At 34.4% G+C, this 23,203-nt stretch overlaps 1 protein-coding gene across 25 annotated transcripts in view; it reads left to right on the forward strand.

The window, feature by feature from the left end:
* The window catches only part of DLG1 (discs large MAGUK scaffold protein 1), a 285,790-nt gene that overhangs the window by 119,342 nt on the left and 143,245 nt on the right, over window positions 1-23,203 (forward strand). For 16 of the 25 annotated variants that reach the window (XM_067738490.1, XM_067738497.1, XM_067738494.1 and 13 more), the window contains one exon: window positions 15,111-15,209. The exons of the other annotated variants lie outside the window; for them this stretch is intronic. In XM_067738490.1, the coding sequence (XP_067594591.1) occupies window positions 15,111-15,209 (99 nt within the window). The remainder of the gene's footprint in view (window positions 1-15,110; window positions 15,210-23,203) is intronic. 25 annotated transcript variants of the gene reach the window in all.

Below are 23,203 nucleotides of genomic sequence, written 5' to 3' on the forward strand. Positions count from 1 at the left end.
GAGTCATCCTTACGGAATGTCAGTTCTTGTCAGTACCTTGCTTTTTACTCTCCCGTGGCTTCCAATTCGATATATAATAAAATTCTAAATCCTTCTTTACCATAGTCCAAAAGGCCCTTTATTATCTAGCCCCTGGCAGTATCTCTAATCCCATTTCCTACTGCTCCCTCAATTACTTTGTTCCAGCTGTATTGGCCTTGTTCCTGTTCCTCAAATATATCAAGCATGTGGCCATCTCAGAACCTTAATCTTGCTGTTTCCTCTGCCTGGAACATTCTTTCCTCAGATATTCTCATAGTTCATTTCCTCACTTCCTTCAGATTTCTGCTCATCTGTTACCTTCTCAGAGGGTCTTCCTAGATTCTTGTCTAAGGTAGCAGGCACTTCTTCACTCCAAATGTCCCTGACTTCTTACCTTTTTAAATATTTTTCTTCATAGCACTTAATACTACTTGATTCTTTATTATTATATATTTTTAATCTGTCTGAATTCTCTCTTAGACCTTCTGTGAAACATATCACACTTTAGTGTTATACTGGTCCTCTAGCTGATGATTCTCTTGTTATTTACCCTTATGGAAAGAAATACCCTTGAGGAGGTGAGACAGGGAGAGAAGAGGAGAAAAAACATTCGGTTTCCTTATAACTAGGATGAGTATATAATTCATCGACCAAACTTGGAGTACTTTTATGGAAAGAGGGAACTTCCCAGGCAAACAGAGGCATGTGGTGTCATCATCTATAACCATTTATCTTCTGACAGTTCTACCAGGCAGCAGGTCTAAATATTCACACCAAGACATTTCCACATTGGACCAACACGGATTGGCCTAATCTTATCTATGTATGTTTCAAACATTTGGTCTCATGCCTAATAATAGTTGTGTTTTGAAGTGATAGATCAAATATATATATATATATATTTTTCTTCATCTCTAAGGAATAAAATTGCTTATATTCAGTAGTATAATGCCTTTGTATTAAACTAAAATATATAGAGAGTAAGTAGATAATCCTCTTAAACGACTTTGGAAATGCCAAGTCTGATAGTAGAATAGTTTCCAGGAGAATGGGTAGAAATAGTCTCTTTGAGTATTGATTAACCAAGCAATCAAAGTTAGGATAAAAATTCTGTTATACTTGGTTGTGAAATGCTGTCTCTTGGCAAAGTTTAATTTCCTACTCAAAAGGCCAGTAATTTTGTAAAATTAATAACATTACTCAGATTTGGAAATTAATTGTTTCCCTTTTTACCCAAAGAATATCTACTCAAAAATATGTTTAAATGGTGTTTGAGACCCAGTCATTTGTATAGTTGGACACTTTAGAAAAGCATAAAGATGAAGATTAAACAGAAAGTTTACAATGGTTGTATTCGCTTTTAAAAAATAGCAGATTGGGGCTTCCCTGGTGGCGCAACGGTTGAGCATCTGCCTGCCAATGCAGGGGACACGGGTTCGAGCCCTGGTCTGGGAAGATCCCACATGCCACGGAGCAACTTGGGCCCGTGAGCCACAACTACTGAGCCTGCGCGTCTGGAGCCTGTGCTCTGCAACAAGAGAGGCCGCAACAGTGAAAGGCCCGCGCACCGCGGTGAAAAGTGGCCCCCACTCGCCGCAACTAGAGAAAGCCCTCGCACAGAAACAAAGACCCAACACAGGCAAAAAAATTAATTAAAAAAAAAACAGATTGACCATACAATCCATCAGTTGCATTCCTTAGTTTTTACCCAGATGAGTTGAACATTTATGTCCACATGAAAACCTGCACACAGATGTTTATAGCAGCTTTATTCATGATTGCCAAAACTTGGACGCAACCAAGATGACCTTCAGTAGGTAAATGGATAAATAAACTGTGGTACAGCCAGATAATGAAATGTTATTAATCATTAAAAACAAATGGAAAGATGTGGAGGAACTTTAAATGCATATTTCTAAGTGAAAGACACCAATCTGAAAAGGCTACATACTGTATGCTTCCAACTATATGACATTCTGGAAAAGGCAAAACTATGGAGACAGTAAAAAGATTAGTGGTTGCCAATGGTTAGGAAAGAGGGAGAGATGAATAGATAGAGCACAGAGGATTTTTAGGCCAGTGAAACTATTAGGTAGGGTACTATAATGGTGGATACATGACATTATATATAAATTTGTTCAAACCCATAGAATGTACAACACCAAGAATGAACCCTAGCGTAAACCATGAACTTTGGATAATAATGGTGTGTCAGTGTAGGTTCATCAGCTGTACAATGTACAGCTCAGGTGGGGAGTATTGGTAGTGGGAGGCAGTGCATGTGTGTGGGCAGAGGTTATATGGGAACTCTGTACCTTCGGCTCTAAAAAATAAAGTCTGTTAAAATAGCAACATTGGTATCTTAAGGTGGATTAGATTGGCTATAGTTTGAAGAACTAAGTAAGTGAAATTTGTTATATAAGCTCTTTATAATTAGGAAGTGTGTTGCATTCATCTTTGTAGTTTCTATAGAGTGTCATGATTGTTAGATTGTCCTTTTGTCAAGGACAAATAGGTAAAAAGAAATTTCACAAGCTGCAATTTATGTATTTTAGTATGTATATTATATATGTGTATATGTGTATTTTATATATATATATATATATATATATAGTTTTAGAGTTAACTTTTAAAATAATGTGTTAATAACAGTGCTGAAGAATGACTGGCCCATATGCTTTGAGGTCAGAATAGGATATTCAGCCTGCACAACATTTTTTCCCTTTGCTTATTTCAAGCAGTGTTTGTTTTCCTGAGAATTGTACTCCATACCTCTTATCACAGCTGCATTTCAGTAATCAGTTGGGTAATGATTTGTTTAATATCAGCTGCTAAACCATAAGCTTCACAAGAGCTGGTAGTACAGATGTATGTTTTCTTCTCTTATATCCCCAGAGCCTAGCATAGTGAACGCCCGTGTTGACTGTTTGTTGAATGAATAAACAAATGTTAATATGTGTCTTTTCATTTAATCTGATGATGGCTACAGGGAAATTTGGAACTTCTAAATATGGTTTGGCCACTGTAAATTTCCCAAGCCATTTTTATATAGAACTATGGCTTTAAAATTAGCAAGTCTCCATTACAGGATTTTATAAAATCATGTATATTTCTAAAGTAATTCAAAGCCCTCTGTGAAAAAACTGAAGCGTATATCTTCTTAACATATGAAGAACTTAAATTCTTATTGTCAAAATTTGACTTAGTATCGTTTTCTTTAAAGAGCTCTCACTGCGTTATTCTTTGTACTTCCTGGCACTGTTATTTAGATAACTTTTTCAATCCTCCATTTTCATATCAAAATTTAGAATTTTGATAAAGCTAAAAATAGTTGTGCAGACCATGTGGAGAACAGTAGCCTACAATTATCACCTTATTTTACAAACTTTAAATAAACTAACTGATGTGGCAATTTTACAGGCATATGCAAATCAATCAACAAAGACTGGACCTATTTTGTGCAAGTTTAAAGCAACTGGTGTCACATCTGGAAGCAGTGGAATTTTAGGAGAATCCTAAATACAACTTCTGCCCCTAGATAAATTTATTTAAAAGATGTTTTCCCCCTCACCTCTTAACAGGAGCCCTGCCTATTCATTCTTTATCCATTAGTAAACCCCAATTTAGTCCTGTTTCTGAACAGTATTTTCAGTATTTTTGAAATCTGATCTGTGACTATTGACTCAGCCAGCTGTGGAGTGTGAAGAAATTATTATTATGACAAAATGGGACCAGCTGATTGCCTTACAGAATTTTTGTTGGTCCTGAGGAAAATAACTGGAGATTATAATCTGCAATTTGAATCAAAACATATCCCAGCGTAATTTTTCTGTATTTAACTCTGACTAATCTTGGTAGAACCATCTAATATATCAAAGCGTTATAAATTTGAAAAATAATCAGTTTGTAAGTATTTTGAAAGATAAAGAATGGGATTTCCCTGGTGGTGCAGTGGTTAAGAATCCGCCTGCCAGTGCAGGGGACACGGGTTCGAGCCCTGGTCTGGGAAGATCCCACATGCCGCAGAGCAACTAAGCCCGTGTGCCACAACTACTGAGCCTGCACTCTAGAGCCCGTGAGCCACAACTACTGGAGCCCGTGAGCCACAACTACTGAAGCCCGTGTGCCTAGAGCCCGTGCTTCGCAACAAGAGAAGCCACTAAAATGAGAAGCCCACGCACCGCAATGAAGAGTAGCTCCCACTCGCCACAACCAGGGAAAGCCCGTGTGCAGCAATGAAGACCCAATGCAGCCAGAAATTAATTAATTAATTTTAAGAAAAAGAGAAAGATGAATACCAACCTTAGGAATTAATTGTTTCAGCTATACTAAATGCCGTAGCAGAATTTTGGAGAGGGGAAATAGAGCAAAAATCGTATCATTCTAATCATTTTTTCCAAACTGAAAGGCTACATACAGTATAGATCCTAAATTCTTTCAGTTATAAGAACACAGCTTTACTATATAGGCCTTTTTTGTAAAAATATTTTAAAGAACTCTAGATGAAACTTGAAATATTCATATCTATTTATTGTTTTTTTAATTCTCTCATTCCCTTTTTTGGGGGAGGAGTTGCTTGTTTTTATTATCATAGGTTAAGCACTACAAGAGAATTAAACCAACTATAGTTAGTAAAAACTAATGTAGGTGTCTCGAAGTTATATTCTGTTCTTTTCATGACCTAATCAAACTTTTTTCTTTTTTTGAACTATTTTGAAGAGACAGTGTTGTATAGTAGTTGAGAATGCTGTCTTTAGAGGATGATGGCCTGGGTTTAAATTTCTATTGTATTTATTAGCTGTAGCACCTTGGACAAATAACCTAAATTCTGAGTCTCCTTCTCCCACCTGCAGAAAACAGGGATTAAGATCTAGTGAAAATTAATGGGACAAACATGCGAAGCCCTTATTATAATATCTGACATCAGTAAAGTACCTATCATCATCATCATCATCTTTATCACCACTTTCACAACCACCATCATTATTCGTCCCACAGAATATTCTGGCCTTTTAAAAAGTGAGGAATCTGGAGATACGGAGAAGCAACCTCATTACAGAATGATGAAGAATTATGTTTTAACAAGAGGATTGGTAACCTTGACTGGGTCCAGCCAGGAAAAGAGAAACCACAGTAATTATTTTAACAAGGAAAATGTAATATGGGGGGGGGGTCAGTGTTAAAAAGGAAACTGAAGAGGAAACATGGAACACCAAGGTAAACAGAGAAGCAGCTAACCTCTGAGGAGGGACCTAGGGACCAAGTTAAGGTTAGTAGAACCCAGAAGTTTGGAGGAAGGGCACCACAGGTTTTAAATATGAGCTGTCAGTGATATTTACTTTCTAATACAGCTTAAAAAGGAAAGAGGTAAAAATCTTTGGGGCAAGTGGTCTTCACCAAGACATGTTTATTTTCAGTTGGGATATTATTAGGCAATTAGCTGTTGCTAGATAGAGAACAACATGAAACTGGCAATTTTTTGGCATTTTTGTATTTTGAAACTTCTAAGGTTATCAAATGGTAGAACATCTTGAACACTTTCTGATTGGTAGTGACCGCCCAACCACACAGAATCTTTTAGCAATATCTGCTATGTGTATAGCATGGGGAGGGAGGATGTACACAATCCATTCCGAGTCACTTTATCACTTTAGAGTGCTGATGAACTCAATCTCTTTTGGCAATCACATGGTTTCATTCGTCCAACAAATGTATTAAATACTTACTGTGTGCTAGATACTATTCTAGGCACTGGGCATATAGGAGTAAATAAAACAAGAATCCACGCTCTTCTAGAGCTTATATTAAAGGGGGGGAAGACAGATGGCAAATGTAATTAAAATACGTAGTATGCTGGAGGAAAGGTAAAAAGAGAAGGCAACAGGAATGTGTATGTTTGTGTGTGCGTGGTGGGGGTGGGGTGGGGTTAGTAGAATAAGAGTGTCTTCAGCTGGAGGGCGATATTTGAGCAACGGCATAAGAGAAGTTATGGAGTTGAGCCATATGGATATCTGGGGCAAGAGCATTCTATGCAGAGGAAGAGTGAATAAAAACTCTGAGGCCAGAGCATGTTTAGAGTGTTTGGAGCACAGAGAGGTCAATATGGCCGAAACGCTGAGTGGGGGGAGAATAGTAGAAGACGACTTCAGAAAGGTAACAGCGGCCTGAATCACTAGGAACTTGTACAAGAATGAATAGAATAGGGTAAATATATTATTACTAGGAAGATTTAAGGGCCCGTTTTAGGTTAGTCATTATGGATTCCACGGTTGCGTATGTTTCTGTAGCCATAGTCTGATAAGATTGGGGGGTGGGGAGCAGGCAGCATATTGCAGTTGGTAGTTTCATACCTATTTGTTAATTATGTAACCACATCTTTGAATCCAATTTTCGGATCTCTGTCTACTTGAAATTTTTAGTGATTGTTGGCTCATCCTTCTACCAATACAAAGTAATCAGCTGAATGCTGATAGAACACCATCTTTTTATAATGAAGGGATGACATACCTTAACTATCATGCATCTTGCAAGCAGAAATAGATCCGTAAACTAGATGTTCTGTGTGTGTGAACTAACAAATTTGTACCCATGCTTCTATACTAGGATTGTTAATCACTACATCTATTTCCCTACCCCCCCCTTTGTTATTTTAAAATCAAAAATTTATATTTAATCCCTTAGTATTTGTTAAAAAATGTATCTGGTTTCGTTGCTATTTGCTTCTGAGATAATTATGACACAGGTATCATATACAGCTGGTTCAAATAACATGGAGTTTATATTGAAGGTACTTATTTGGAGTAACTGTGGCAAAAAGAGCATTTGAATCAAATAAGAACCAGATCTAAGCAATGAAAAACACCTTTATTCTGAAGATACTGGACCCCTGTTAAGTACAGTGATTCCCAAACAGTTTTGATAAATCTGCTGTGCTGTATTTTATCCTTCTATAAACATACAAAAGGCTTGAAGTTTTTTCCCCTGGTTTCTCTTTTCCTCTTAGATAGCTTCTTTGACATTTATTCAGAGAAACATGTCTCATTACCACATAGTAGATATTGAAGCAAAGGAACTTGGATTAAGAATATTAAACTGTGCCATACAAAAACAAAATAAAATCCTTATTGACCAACAGTGGCATAGGGGTAATTTTTTTTCCTTGTTATCTAAGATATTGATAACAAAAGAGTTGCTATTTCATATATTTCATTTTCCGTAAATGTGGTATAAATTTATTTTGACCTTATTGAATCTTTGTATTCTAAGCTCAGTTTACCCCATTCATGTGACATGTTAATGTAAGGTGTAAACAATTATTAATTACTTGGTAGTATGGTATTAGTTATCTTTCTTCAGAGTTTGATCTTATGCTATGATGACCATTTTAATAAGCAAGAAAATAAGTGAGAGGGACTTCTCCGGTGGTCCAGTGGTTAAGGCTCCGCCTTCCAGTGTAGGGGGTGTGGGTTTGATCCCTGGTCAGGGAACTAAGGTCCCACATGCCATGGGGTGCAGCCAAAAATTAAAAAGAAAATAAGTGAGAAAGAGTTTAAAAATATGTTCAGAAAGCCTTGTAAATCTATTGTGATTGGGTCTAACTATGATGTAAAAGATACTTTTTAGTGGCCATTGTTGGTGTTATTCTTAATAGTCCTTCCTCCCAACTTCCCATCAGTCACTAGATATACCAATTCTACATTCAAAATCTATCTTTATTTGACTACTCATGTCCATTTTCACCATCACCATCATTTGGTTAAAGCCACTGATAACCTCAGCTGGATTATTATAGCAGCCTCCTAATTGTTCCTTCTGTCTCTTCCTGTATCAGTCAGGAGTCAGATGCACATATAAAAAAAACACTTTAACTATTTTAAGCAAATAGAGATTTATTAAAGGTAACGGCGCTCAATTTATATATTGTTTTTCATTTATTGTTGAATTAATGGAAGTGAAAGAGGGAGGTACATAGTCATAAATGTAGATGTGCAGTACACATTAAGCATGTGGCTATACCTAACGAGGTTTCAGACCACTTTGTGTCAAAATTTTTTTAAAAGCTGCTTTCATAATTTTAAGATCTTAAATGAAATTTAAAATGTAAAGCTGTGAATAAATAACAAGAATCTCTAAAAATTAGTTAAAACATTTTTCAGAAAGCTGTCATTTCGATACTGGCATTAAAAAGGTACTTTAAAAATATGTACAATCCAGTTACTTTCCTGGAATTTACAATTTTCTGCAGTGTTCTTTGAGACAGTGTTAATATTATAGCCTCTGTTGTCATGGAAACAAGTCTCTGAAGGCAGCCTCCGAGGCTAATGATTCCGTGGTGTTGCTATGGATAGAAACAACTGAGACCGTTGTTAGTCACATGGTCAAGATTAAAAAAAAAAACAACTAAAACTCGTTGAAGCTGATCTTATTGAGTGATATATACAAATGGAGCAGGAGAAGGATGATGGCATAAAAGTCATATTGTCTAATAAAATATGTATGTAAGATTTTTCAAGTTTAAAATGCTTATGGTGAATTCCTTCTTTTCTGTAATAACCCACATATAATGGTTACTGTATATTGCTGCCTCATTATTTATATTAGAGTCTTAAGTTTGCCATTTTCCAATTTAGAATCTTGTTATACAACTCCCCAGAATTTTACCATGCTCTCAATCCTGCACTGAAAATAGCCTCTTGTCTCTTCATATGTATTATCATATCTAACATCTGTGCTGTTCCTCATCACTCAACGTTCATTTGATTAGATATTATTTGTTTAGCGTGGTATTTTTGTTTCATATGAACTAAATGACTTGTTGTTCTGTAATTCTGTGTTACCTGAACTGGTTATTGGCTGTGGCTAGGAAATTGTGTGTGTTGGTACCCATTTGGTTTTGAAGACTTTCTCAGCAGTATTTGCCTTTCTTAAGGAAGAAGCAGGGGCATATGTTCTTTTTCATAGTACTTGCTCAGTGCCCTGTAGAGAGTGGGGTGGATTCAGATGGTGTACATTTTTTTAGGATTTTTAAAAAATGGTATTCAGATCCTTTAGATTATCGTATCGAAAGGAAATAGATTTAGAATAGGCTCTGAGCCAGTATTACAGTGAGGTTTAAATGTAATATTAAAGAATTTATAGTTTATCATAAAGGGTTTTGGAGAGCAACTGCCTAATGGAGGAAATTTTTGTGCTTGGCCTTGAAATTTGATATAAGCATACAGCTTTGTCTTTTTTATGTTAAAATGGATTATTAATTAGCTAATAGCTGACCCTATTAAAGAGGCATAAAGAAACTTTTATAGGTGTTAGATATGTCTCCTACTTTGACTGTGGTGATTGTGTCACAGGTGTATGCATATGTCCAAACTCATCAAATTGTATACATTAAATATGTGCCGTTTTTGTATATCAGTTATACTTTAACACAGCTGTTTAAAAAAATTAAATAAAAAATGATAAACTTTAGACTTTCTTGTCTTTGATATTTTGGATGACTACAGCCAGTTATTTTGTAGTTTGTCATTCAATTTGGGTTTGTCTGATGTTTAATGTTCAAGTTATGCATCTTTGATAAGAATGTCACAGAAGCGATGTATTCTTATTACATCCCATCAGGTAGCATATGATTTTGATTTGTCCTGGTGAGTGATGTTAACTTTAAGATAGTGTCTGCTACATTTCTGCACTGTAATTAATAAATCTTTGTAGGGGAGATATGTGTGTGTATGTGTGTGTGTGTCTCACATTCAAACTTTCTTCCACTAGAATGAAATGGAGGGTTCATTCAGCAGCAATGGAAGTTTTAACATTTGTTGATGTTTCTTGAATGAATTATTACTATGGTGGTTGCCAAATGATGATTTTGTAACTCCATCATTCCTTCTACATTTCTTAATGGGCATTCTGCTGTAAGGAAATGCTCTCTCTTCTCTCTGTTCATTTAATTTTTATGTAATTATATCAGTGTAGACTCCTGGAGTCCTGTTTAATTCAGTGGGATTTATGTCATCATTATTGTTATTTATTTTGAGTCTCAAATTATTCTCAGTCTGGATAAGAGCCCTTCAAGCTGACTGCCAGTGTCCTTTGTCATGCCCTCGTTATTCTTCGAGCACCTCCTTATTTTCTGGAACAGCAGAATATTCTAGGCTTATATTGTACTTGCTGGACTCTAGCACTGGAATCAGCCATTTCTCCAAAGATTCCTCTTTTGTTGTTTTTTTTTTTGAATCAAAGAATGGGTATTTATAAACCAGGATCTGAATGCCAAGTATTTTCATGCTCTTGAGGTGTTACTGCTCCCTGGTCTTCTCTGTAGACAGAGCTAGGGTATATATGTACATATAAACACATGCATTTATTTCTGTATTTATATATATTGAAAACCATGCAGTCATACAGGTACCTCCAAATCTAGTCTAAAACCATAGATTTCAGGCTAATTTTCTTCCTTTCCATATTTGTGACTCTGTTCTCTGACGTGAGGAACCTTGCTTCCTTTATCCTTGGATCAAAAATCCCCTGTATATAAGCAATCTCCTGTCACTGTCGATGCTCTAGGTAGACATCCTTCCCACCCAGCTCAAGATCCAAGAGATATCCCCACCTTGTTCCACTGGGGTCCCTGTACTTCTTGCCAGACTACTACTGCTGCCACATAGATACTCCATCACACTTGGGATCCAGCAAAACACATCAGGCTGCTGCCACTACTTGCCCACATGGGATACCCTCCTCATCCTGCTCAGACTCCGCAACACCCTGCTCCAGACTGCTGCCACCCTTCCACTCCCTGTGCGCAGAGGCTCTCCTCACCCTGCTCGATTTCAACAACCTGTACTTTCCTATTCAAGAAGTCTTTGCCTACACCAAGATCCTGATATTCTATCAATACTATCTTTTAGAAACCTGATTTTTGTACATCTCTTAATTATGTCAGTAAGCCATCTGGAATTAATTTTAAGTATGGTGTAAGGGAGTGAAGAGGGTTCATTTCATTTTCCATATGTATATCCAGTTGATTTAGCAGCAGTTTTCTAAAATTATTGAAATATAGTTGTTGTACAGTATTATGTTAGTTTTGGGTGTACTAAATGATTTGATATTTACGTACATCGTGAAATGATCACCACAGTAAGTCTAGTAACCATCTCTCCCCATACAAAGTTATTATAATATTATTGACCTTATTTCTTGTGCTGTATATTACATCCCTGTGACTTATATAACTAGAGGTTTATACCTTTTAATTCCCTTCACCTCTTTGGTCCACTCTACCCCCGCCCCACTGCTTCCCTCCCTTTTGACAACCACACATTTGTTCTCTGTATCTATGAGTCTCTTTTCATTTTGTTTTGTTTGTTTTGTTTTGTAGTGAGATCATGTGGTATTTGTCTTTCTCTGAATTATTTCACTTAACATAAATTCTTTTAAAACTATCTTTTTCTCTTTGTCATAAATTAGGAGTTAGAATCTCTGGGTTTTTCAAACATTTTTAAAAAATTGTAAGTATTCCATTGAAAATTAGTTAGCATTTAAATTATTTGTTTTAAGCTCATACTATGGAATTTGAATTTTCTTTTTCTATAGGAGCAATGTATAATTGGTGACTGGAGTCCCAAGTAAGACCCACAGAGGCTTTATTCCTAATGTCCTTTTTTTAAAAAATTGTGGTAAAATATACATAACAAAATTTTACCATTTTAACCTTTCTTAGTGTACAATTAATTCAGTGTCATTAAATACATTCACAGTGTTGTGCAGCCATCACCATTGTCCATCTCCATAATTTTTTCCGTCATCCCAAACAGGGAACTGGTTTAGACTGGGAACATTAAAAAGAAAGAAAAAAAGAAACAAAATTTAATGGCTTAAAATCTCTTTCTACAAGATATAAGAAATCCAGGTAACAATAATCTAGCATATCTTTTCCTAATTCCTTACAGGTTACCTTTTGTGAGCCTAGCTCAGTTGTAAAATGAAGGGTTAAACTTGATCCCTAGCTTCTTCAATTCTAATAGTCTTGTAAAATCATTGAAATTTGTTAACACCTTTTAGAACAATTAATGGGAAACGCATTTTCAGTTTATTTTCTAGAGAATGAGATGGTAAAAGATCATAATAATTGTTTTTCTCTTAATATGAATAGATCTTCCATCCCTCACCCAGCATTATAGCATCACTGTGTATTCATTGTTGACAACTGGAAAAGTAGAATTCGAAATAAAGAGGCAGGGGAGAAAAACCATTCATAATTCTGCCCTCAGAGGTTTACTTTTCAAACATTTCTTTCCATTTTTTGAATAAAAGCTTTATCTTCCCTTTTTTACTTAATGTCATGTCATAGGCAATATCCTTTATGACTTACAGGTGTTCTTACAGATTCTTGTTAACCGATGCATAATATTTAATCTTATAAAATTGTCATTATTTGCTCAGCCCTTCCAACACCTTATATTTAGGATATCCTACATTTCCCCAAGTATAAACAATGCTCAAAAGAATATAGTGAGGGGGCTTCCCTGGTAGCGCAGTGGTTGAGAGTCCGCCTGCCAATGCAGGTGGCACAGGTTTGTGCCACGGTCTGGGGGGATCCCACATGCCGCGGAGCGGCTTGGCCTGTGAGCCATGGCTGCTGAGCCTGCGCGTCCGGAGCCTGTGCTCCGCAACGGGAGAGGCCACAACAGTGAGAGGCCCACATACGGCAAAAAAAAAAAAAGAAAGAAAGAAAAAAACAAAGAATATAGTGACTGTTAAGACATTTGCTTTTTGAATTATTCCCTTAGGATAGATTTCCACAAATACTAAGTCAAAGAGTTGGAACATTTTTAAAGCTACAGATAATTACTTAGATTGCTTTTTGTAAAGTTTGTATGAAGTTATATATCCAGCAGCACTGTGAAAGGACATGTTTCCATGCATTAAAATTTTTTTGAGTTTTTTAATTGTGGTAAAATACATTTGCCATTTTAACCAGTTTTAACTGCACAATTCTGTAGCATTAATTACATTCCCAATGTTGCCCAACCATCACCACTATCTACTATTTCCAAAACCTTTTCATTATCTCAAACTTACTTTGTAACCCTTAAGCAGTAAACTCCTTATGCTCCTCTCTCCCTGGCCCCTGGTAACTTCTAGTCTATTTTTATGAATTTACCTATTCTAAATATTTCATATAAGTGGAATCACACAATATTGACCTTTTGTGTCTGGTTAATTTCACTTAGTATAATGTTTTCAAGATTCATCCATGTGTAGCATGTATCAGAATTTCATCCCTTTTTATGTCTGAATTAATATCCATTGTATAAATATACCACATCTTGTAGCTATTTATCTGTTGATGGACACTTGGATTGTTTTTACCTTTTGGCTGTTGTGAATAATGCATCATTGAACACTGGGGAAAAGTATTCAAGTCCCTCTTTTTAGTTCTTTTGAGTATTTACCTAGGAGTAGAATTGCTGGGTCATATGGTAATCCTAGGGTTAGTTTTTTGAAAAACTGCCAAACCAAATTGTTTTCCACAGTGACTGCACCATTTTGCATTCCCACCAGCAGTTTTTGAGGATTCCAGTTTCTGCACATCCTTGCCAACACTTGTTACTTTCTGTTTTTGTTTTCACTTTTTTATTACAGCATCCTAGTAGGTATGAAGTGATATATCATTGTAACTTTGATTTACATTTCCCTAATGAATGATGATGCTGAGTATACTTTCATGTGCTTATTGGTCATTTGTGTATCTTCTTTGGAGAAATGTCTGTTCAAGTCCTTTGCCTAATTTTTAATTGTCTTTCTGTGGTGAGTTGTAGGAGTTCTTTATATATTCTTCATGTTAAACTATCATCAGATGTATGATTTACAAGATTTTCTCCCATTCCATGCGTTGTCTTTCCCCTTTCTTGATAATGCCATTTGGTGCACAAAAGGTTTTAATTCTGATAAAGTCTAATTGATTTTTTTTTTTACTTATGCTTTTGATATCATATTTAAGAATCCATTGTCAAATCCAAGGTCATGAAGATTTATCCCTATGTTTTCTTCTAAAAGTTTTATGGTTTTAATGCTTATATTTAGGTCATTGATTAATTTCCAGTTAGTTTTTATATAGGATGTGTGGTAGTGGTTTAACTTTATTCTTTTGCATGTTGCTATCTGGTTGTCCCAGCACCATTATTGAAGAGATGCCATACATTTTTGATAAATCTTGATTCATTTGATTGACAGCAAAAGGTCAACATTATAATTTTATTTTGTATTTATCAATGAGGAAAAGCATAGTTTCAAGTTTGGCAATTGGTTCTTCCTGTTTTAAGTGTCTTCTAATGTACATTGTTTTCTTATAGATTTGATTTTAATGTTTTTCTTATATATGTAGTATATGTCATTGGTATAGCAAATATTTATTAATTAATCCAGTTTATAGAGATTGGGACTCGTTACAAGACACCTCTTTTGTGTTCCAGTTACACCTTTTTTTAAAATAGTAATTAAGCTTGATTGAGTATAAATATCAAAACTTCTTAGTTTAAATTATATCACTAGAGTTCCCACTTAATGACTTTACAGGCAGGTTTAAGACAGGTTATTACAGTTCTTGACAGTAGAGGTTAACAGCACAGATTCCTTAAAATGATATAAATTCAGTTTTTAAGTCCTTTGAATCTTCTGTTTGTGGATTTATAGGCCCCAATTGCCTACCTCATGGGCTAATGAAATTACTTTTGATTCTTTGAATGCAAGGAGGAAAGTAGTCAAATATATACTGAATGCTACAAAAATATTTTGTAGTCTGTCTGTGAAGTGAGTGTCTTGCCTCCCAGTGGAGGAGTATTGTTAAATCATTATCTTTTATTATTTTCTTTTAAACATGTAAAGAGTAGTCACTCGTTTTAACTACAGAGTTATTAAAATTATTATTGGTGGTATAATTGAGCGTTTTCTCATTTAAGTTGAAGTAATATATTATTTTACCTATTTCAGTTATTTCTGAAAACTATAATTTATCTTTATGACAAAACTTTCTATTATGTTTCCTTTTTATTTGATATTTTTCCTGATTTTTTGTCGTTGATGATTTTTAGCCAACAGAAGCTGTACCTCCCTCTTCTCCCACTGTCCCTGTGATCCCTGTCCTGCCAGTCCCTGCTGAGAATACTGTCATCCTACCCACCATACCACAGGTTTTTATTAGTTTTCTTTTTTCTTTATAAAAATTTCATTTGTTTTTAATGTTTCATTTGTATTCTTTTCAAATCATTTTAACTATTTCTTTGTTAGATTTGGTAATTCACGTTGGGCTTCAAACGGTATTTTTAGGGAGTTAAATATCTGGGATTTAATATAAAATGGGTTAATATTTGCCATTTATTAGGTTATCTGTGAAATAAGATACATTCTAAACTTCATCATATTGAACTGCCTTAGATTTGTTATCATGCCTTTTATATTTGTAAATCTGTTCGAAACAGTTTTTTAATTTATTTGCTTTGGGAAATTTTGTTTATTTTCTGAAGATAATAAAAATAATTGTCCTCCTGATCTTGTACTGGATGTGCCATTTTATATATAGCATTTTGTTTTCTAGTATATATTTATCTTTGGAAATACTCATCTTTCTGTCACTTGGTAGGGTAACATACTTCACATTTATTATTTAAAAACAATAGCTAATGTATATAAAGTGGGGAACTCTTCGTGGTATCTTTGCAACTTTTCTGTAAATCTAAAACTATTCTAAAATCATAAGTTCATTTTTTTAAAGTTAATGTATAACAGTCAAAAAATAAAATGAAACAATAGCCAAATGTCAGAGAATCTGAACATTTTTAGCTTTCAGAGCTTTACTTAATAGTTCCAAGGGATGGTTTATTAAGACATTAACTACCCAACCAACAGAGTCATCCAAAGTTAAAATAATGATAGTATTATTATGTATAATAATAGTGATCTTTGGTGTGAAAGATCTCAACCTCATTTAAAGTGTAAATAAATGCATCTTTAGGTATTTTTATTATTATTGATCTATAGCATAAAATCTAGTAAAAATGGTGTTTTTGCTGTGAAAACACAGTGTCAAAGTAAGTCCTATTGTGGGAAAAAATGGGTTATCAGCTGTGATTGTTCACATCTCAGTGCCCTTCCCCTCTCCTAAAAATGAAAATCAGTAAGAACATTATACAAAATAGGATTCTAGGGGAAATTATAGGTATTACACTAAAACTTCAGTCCATGTTATTATGTTACTGCTTCTATATAATCTCTGACCCTTTATGAAAATCATTAAAAGTCAAATCATTGTAAAACTACCAAGAATTGAATAGATAAGTCCAGCTGGATATTTCCTCTGTATTGCAGAGAAGAAATTGAATTTATAAATATAATTCTACATAAGCAGCCAAAGCGTTATTGTAATAATGTAACACCTTTCCAAGTAACTAGGATTTAGTAGTACAATATTTTTTGAAGTAGGACGTTTGAAAGTTTATTTTACTCTTGTCACCTCAATTTGTCTTTTGATGTTAAAATAGTTTTCTAGAATCCTTTGAAATTTTGTAGTAGTTTCTGTTCTTATATTCAATAGGGAACCAGTCCTTCCAGTTCAGAGTTCTCTGACTTATTTACTCCAGTGTCCCTAACTTAGCATCACACTACACTTGGAAATTGTTGAGACATTGCATAGCCATGTAGTTATAAATAAAGGACTTAGAGTCAGATTGATCTGGTTTAGAATTCCAGTCCTACCACTTAACTGGCTGTGTAACTGAGCAGTTTACTTAACACTGATCTTCTCTTTACTCATCTGTAACACTGAAGATGATAGTACTTACTTGAAATGTTTTACAGTGATTGAAAGAATAAGAGTGTGTGTGTGCAGCTGGCACATGATCTTGGCTATTTGTGTTATTAGTGTTGTTTCATATTTCCTTGAGACAGTAAACCAAGGAACAAGTTAAAAAAACAAATGAACAGAAGAGGCTTATTTATACTACCTAGCTTCATTTTAGGTTTTAAATATACTTACAAAAGTCCAAAAGTAGAGTAGTTTAACCATTGATGTTGTTTATGTGAGAAGGCTGTGGGTGTGCCTCATTTTCCAGAATAATGAAATTACTCAGGGTGTGCCTGAGTAATTGAGTATAACGTGCATTATAAAATTAATAAAAGTGATTAAAATGTTTGTCCCCAATTGAATTTTGAAATCCACACCTAATACACAACCTGATTTTAACATTTTAAATAGATATTTTTCTTCTAAAGATCTACTTTATATTTTAGATGCATCAGGATGTAATAGAAATAGAAACAGAAGATACAAGATTTAGATTCTAGTCCTACTTTGTGACTCAAACAAGTTACTTAACCTCTCTGAATTTCTACTCCCATCATCTATTCAAAAGGGTGGCTGACGCCTCCCTGACTACTTCAAAGTGAGTTTGAGGACAGATAGCTAGGTAGATGATAATTTTTTTTAATATGTCTTTGATTATTTGTAGAACTTTAAACTTTCACAGTACTTTTATATTGATCATGTCATTTAAATTTTATGAAAACCCTCTGCAGTAGGAATTATCATGCTTATTACTCAGAGTGGTACAGAAAAGGATACATTGAATGACTTTTTGAAGTTGCAGAGAGAACCTGGACTTTATGGTGACACCTGACCCTACCACTTCCTGGCCTCACCCTTGCCTGGTTGTGTGATGGTGGGGACATTACTCAGTTTCTCATAGCCTCAGTTTCTCCACATAGAAACTGAGCACATAGTAGTTATATAACAGATGCTAGCTCTTCCTGCTGGAGATAAAATCATATAATCTCTATGATACTGGCCTATTAAATATACACCCAGAATAAATACTCTGCTTTAAAACCAGATTCTTTAGACCTTTTTTACCAGTTGTGAGGAGCTATCGGGTAATTAAAGTGTTGTTGAAAATGCTTTAGAGCTAATTTTGTGTGTTTGTATGAAAGTCTCTGTTCACACGCAAACAGGTGCTTTGGAGGGATTGGTTTTTGTTCAATTATTTGTTATTGTTCCAATCATGTAGATACTAAGATGAATGTAACATTGTTCTTGTCCTCTAGGAGCCTACTTTCTGTTTATGCAAATCATAACTTAACAAATAACTCCCACATGACATGAGAGTAGTTAACGTTAGAGGTATAACCAGTATAGAACATCCTGTTGCTTCTGGATAATTCAGGTTCCACAGAACATCTGAATGTTGACTCTTAAATGATTTGATCATTAGTATAATCTAAAGCATGGTTTGATCCATTTTCATTTTACTAGTAATCTTAAATAGAATAGTATACTTGGATTGCCTTGATGAGCCTTTTTAAGCCACACACTAATATCTGACTGCAGTGCCACTGTTCTATTTGTGTTTTGGGTTTTTTTGTTGGTTTTATGTTGGTTTGTTTGTTTTTATATTATTTTCAAATCATTTCAGACTTACAGAAAGTTGCAAGAATTGTACAAAGAAATTCCTTATACTTTGACCCACATCTCCCAATTGTTAATATTTTTACCTGCCACATCTGCTTTATCATTTCTGTTCTTCTGTAATTGAGTATAATATTATTTTTTGTAAACCAGTTAAAAGGAATTTTATTCATGCCCCTCTTACCACTAAATATTAATACTTTACAATACTAAATATTTTTCCAAAGAACAAAAATATTACCATAGTGCAGTGAGCTAAACCAGAAAATTAACATTAATATAATACTACCCACTGTAATTCTGTTTTGCCAGTTGCCCTAGTAATGTTTTTTTATATGAAAAACAAAAAGGTACTTTGGCCCATCCAAGACCACAGTTAGTTTTCATGAGTCTACTTTAATCTGAAGTAGCTACACAATCTGTCTTTCATGTGTGTGACCTTTTACAAGGGAACAGGCTAGTCGTTTTGTAGAATATCCCGCAATTTGTGTTTTATGCATTTTAATAATTAGATTGAGGTCATATATTTGTTTTCCATTTTTTTAATTGTGATCAAATACACATAATGTAAAATTTACCACCTTAACTTTTTAAGTTTACAGTTCAGTGGTATTAAGTACATTCATATTGTTGTGCAAACATCACCATCATCCATCTGCAGAACTTGTTTCATCTTGCAAAACTGAAACACTATACCTATTAAACACTTAATTCCCCATTCCTCCCCCCCCAGGCCCTGGCAACTACCATTCTACTTTCTGTGTCTATGGTTTTGACTCAAGTACCTCATGGAAGTGAAATCATAACAGTATTTGTCTTTTTGTGGCTAGCTGATTTCACTTAGTATAATGTCCTTAAGGTTAACTGTGTTGTAGCATATGTAGCATCAGAATTTCCCTTCTTTTGAAAGCTAAATAATATCCCATTTTATGTATATATGAGACTTTGCTTATCCATTCATCTGTCTATGAACAACTTGAGTTGCTTCCACATTTTAGCTCTTGTGAATAATGCTGCTGTGAACATAGGTGTACAGACACCTCTTCAAGACCCTGCTTTCAATTCTTTTGAGTGTATACCTGAAAGTGGAATAACTAGATCACTTTGTAACTTAATTTTTAATTTTTAGGGGAACCATCATACTATTTTCCACAGTGTTATATCATTGTATATTCCCACCAGTGGAACACAATGGTTCCAATTTCTCCACATCCTCACCAACACTCCTTATATTCTCTTTTCATGATAGTAGCCAGCCTGATGGGTATGAGGTGGTATCTCATTGTAGTTTTGCTTTGCAGCTCCCAAATGATTAGTGATGTTGAACATCTTTTCATATGTTTATTGGCCATTTGCATATCTTCTATGGAGAAATGTCTATTGAAGTCCTTTACCCATTTTTGAATTGCATTGCAGTTTTTTTAATTGAGAGTTTTAGGAGTTCTTTATATATTCTGGATATTAGTTCCTTATCAGATATATGATTTGCAAATATTTTCTCCCATTCTGTGGATTTCCTTTTTAGTTTGTGGATGGTGTCATTTAATGCACAGAACTTTTAATTTTTAGGAAGTCCAAATTGTCTACATTTTCTTCTGTTGCCTGTGCATTTGGTGTTATATCCATTGAATCACTACCAAATGTAGTGTCCTGAAGCTTTTACCCTGTGTTTTCTTCTTATAGTTTTACAGTTTTTTAGGTCTTTGATTTAGGTCATGGGTCCATTTTAAATTAATTTTTGTATATGATGTTAGGTAAGGGTCCAAATTCAGTCTTTTGCATTTGGATATCCAGTTTTCCCAGCACCATTTGTTAAAAAGACTATCTTGTCCCCATTGAATGGTCTTAGCACCCTTGTTGAAAACAATTTGACTATATATGTGAGGGTTTATTTCTGCAGTCTATTCAATTCCATCGGTGTATGTCTGTCTTTATGCCAGTACCAAACTTTTGAGTACTGTAGCTTTGTAGTAAGTTTTGAAATGAGAAAGTATGAGTCCTCCAGCTTTGTCCTTTTCAGAATTATTTTGTCTATTCAGATCCCTTGAGATTCCATATGAATTTTAGGTTGGATTTTTCTATTTCTGCAGAAAACATTGGAATTTTGATTGGGATTGGATGAAATCTGTAAATTGCTTTGGGTAATATTGACATCTTAACAGTATTAAGATGTCATGAACAGGGAATATGTTTCCATTTATTTCTGTTGTCTTTAATTTCTTTCAGCAACGTTATAGTTTTCATTGCACAAATCTTTCACCTCATTGGCTAAGTTCATTCCAAATTATTTTATTCTTTTTGATGCTGTTATAAATGGAATTGTTTTTGTAATTTTCTTTCCAGATTGTGTATAGGAATGCAACTGATTTTTGTGTGTAGACCATATCCCGCTACTTTGCTAAGTTTATTAGTTCTAACAGGTTTTTGTGTGGTTTCTTTAGGGTTTTCTACATGTATGATCATATTATCTGAAGACATAATTTTCCTTCTTTCTCATTTGAATGTCATTTATTTTTCTTATTTGTCTAATTGACTGATTTTTAATACTGTGTTGGATAGAAGTGGTGAAAGTGGGCCAGCTTGACTTGTTCTTGATCTTAGAGGGAAAGCTTTCAGTCTTTCACCATGAAAGTATGATGTTTGCTGTAGGTTTTTCATATACGACCTTTATTATGCTGTGGTGGTTTCCTTATATTCTTAGTTTGTTAAACGTTTTTATCATGAAAGAATGTTGCATACTGTCAGATACTTCCTGCATTGATTGAGATGATCGTGTTGTTTTTTTCCTTCATTCTGTTGATGTGGTGTATTACATTGATCAGTTTTCATATGTTGAATCATCCTTGCATTCCAGGAAAAAATCCCACTTGGTCATGGTATATAATCTTCTTAATATGTTGCTGAATTCAGTTTTTGTTGAGAATTTTGGATCAATATTCATAAGGGATATTTGTCTGCAGTTTTCTTATAGTGTCCTTGCCTTTGACCTTAGTATCAGGGTAATGCTGGCTCATAGGATGAGTTAGGGAATGTACCTTCCTCTTCAATTTTTGGGCAGTTTGAGAAAAATTGATGTTAGTTCTTCAGATGTTTGGTAGAATTCACCAGGAAAGCAATCAGATTTCAAGGGCTTTTATTTGTCAGGAGATTTTTGATTACTGATTCAATCTCCTTATTAATTATAAAGTCTATTTAAATTTTCTCTTCATGATTCAGCCTTGGTAGGAGTTTGTCCATTTTGTGTAGGTTATCCAATTTGTTGGCTTACATTTGCTCATAACACTCTTATAGTCCTTTTTATTTCTGTAGAATTAGTAATAATGTTCCCACTTTCATTTCTGATTTTAGTAATTTAGTCTTCTCTCTTTTTTCCTTAGTCCATCTAACTAAAAGTTTGTCAGTTTGTTGATCTTTTCAAAAAAACAACTGTTGGTCTTTTTTCTCTATTATTTTTCTGTTCTCTATTGTACTTATCTCTGCTCTAATTTTTATTATTTCCTTCCTTGTACTAACTTTGGGTTTAGTTTGTTCTTTTTCTAGTTCCTTGATTTGTAAAGTTCGGTTTGTTGACTTGAGGTCTTTCTTGTTTTTTAAGATAAACGTGTAGTTGTAAACTTCCCCCTTATCACTGCTTTTGCTGTCTCATAAGCTTTGGTATGTTGTATTTGCATTTTCATTCATCTCTTTAAGTCTTTTCCAGTTTGCTTTTCTACTTCTTTGATTCAGTGGTTAAGAGTATGTTGTTTAATTTCCACAGCTTGGTGAATTTTCTAGTTTGCTTCTATTATTGCTTACTATCTTCATCCATTTTGGCCATAAAAGATACTTTGTATGATGACTTTCTAAATCTACTGAGACTTAATTTGTGGCCTAATATATGGTATATTCTGGAAAATGACCCAAGTGCACTTGAGAAGAATGTATCCTGTTGTTGGACAGAATGTTCTAAATATGTCTGTTAGGTCAGGATGCTTTATTGTGTCGTTTAAGTCGTCTTTTTCCATACTTATCTTTTGTCTGGTTATTTTACACATTATTTTGAGTGGGCATTGAAATCTCCAACTATTATTGTAGAACTGTCTACTCTCTTTAATTCTGTCATTTTTTTGTTTCATAGATTCTGATGGTCTGTCATTAGGTACATAAATGTTAGTAATTGTTACATCTTCTTGCTGTTTTGAACCTTATATTAATATATAATGTCCTTTGTCTCTTGTAACTTTTTAAAATTTAAATTCTATTTTGTCTAATGTTAGTATAGTCACTCCTACTATCTTTTGGTTACTATTTGCATGGAATATCTTTTTCCACCTTTTCACTTTCAATCTGTTTGTGTCTTTGGATCTCAACCGAGTCTCTTGTAGACAACATAGAGTTGGGTTATGTGTTTTTATCCATTCTGCTGTTTTTGTTTTTGTTAATTGGAGAGTTTAATCAATTTACATTTAAAGTAATTACTGATAAGGAGAGACTTCTGTCATTTTGCTATTTGTTTTCTGTATTCATTATAGGTTTTTTGTACCTTATTTCCTGCATTAGTGTCTTATTTTTTGTTTGGTTGATTTTTTGGTAGTGAAATGTTTAAATTCCTTTCCCATTTCCTTTTGTGTGTATTCTTTAGCTATTTCCTCTGTGGTTACCATGGGGATTACATTTAACATCCCAAAGTTATAACACTCTAATTTGAATTTAAACCAGCTTAACTTCAATAATATAAAAAAACTCTGC

Source organism: Pseudorca crassidens, chromosome 5, assembly GCF_039906515.1.
Source record: "Pseudorca crassidens isolate mPseCra1 chromosome 5, mPseCra1.hap1, whole genome shotgun sequence".
In the NCBI taxonomy this organism is placed as follows: Eukaryota; Metazoa; Chordata; class Mammalia; order Artiodactyla; family Delphinidae; genus Pseudorca; species Pseudorca crassidens.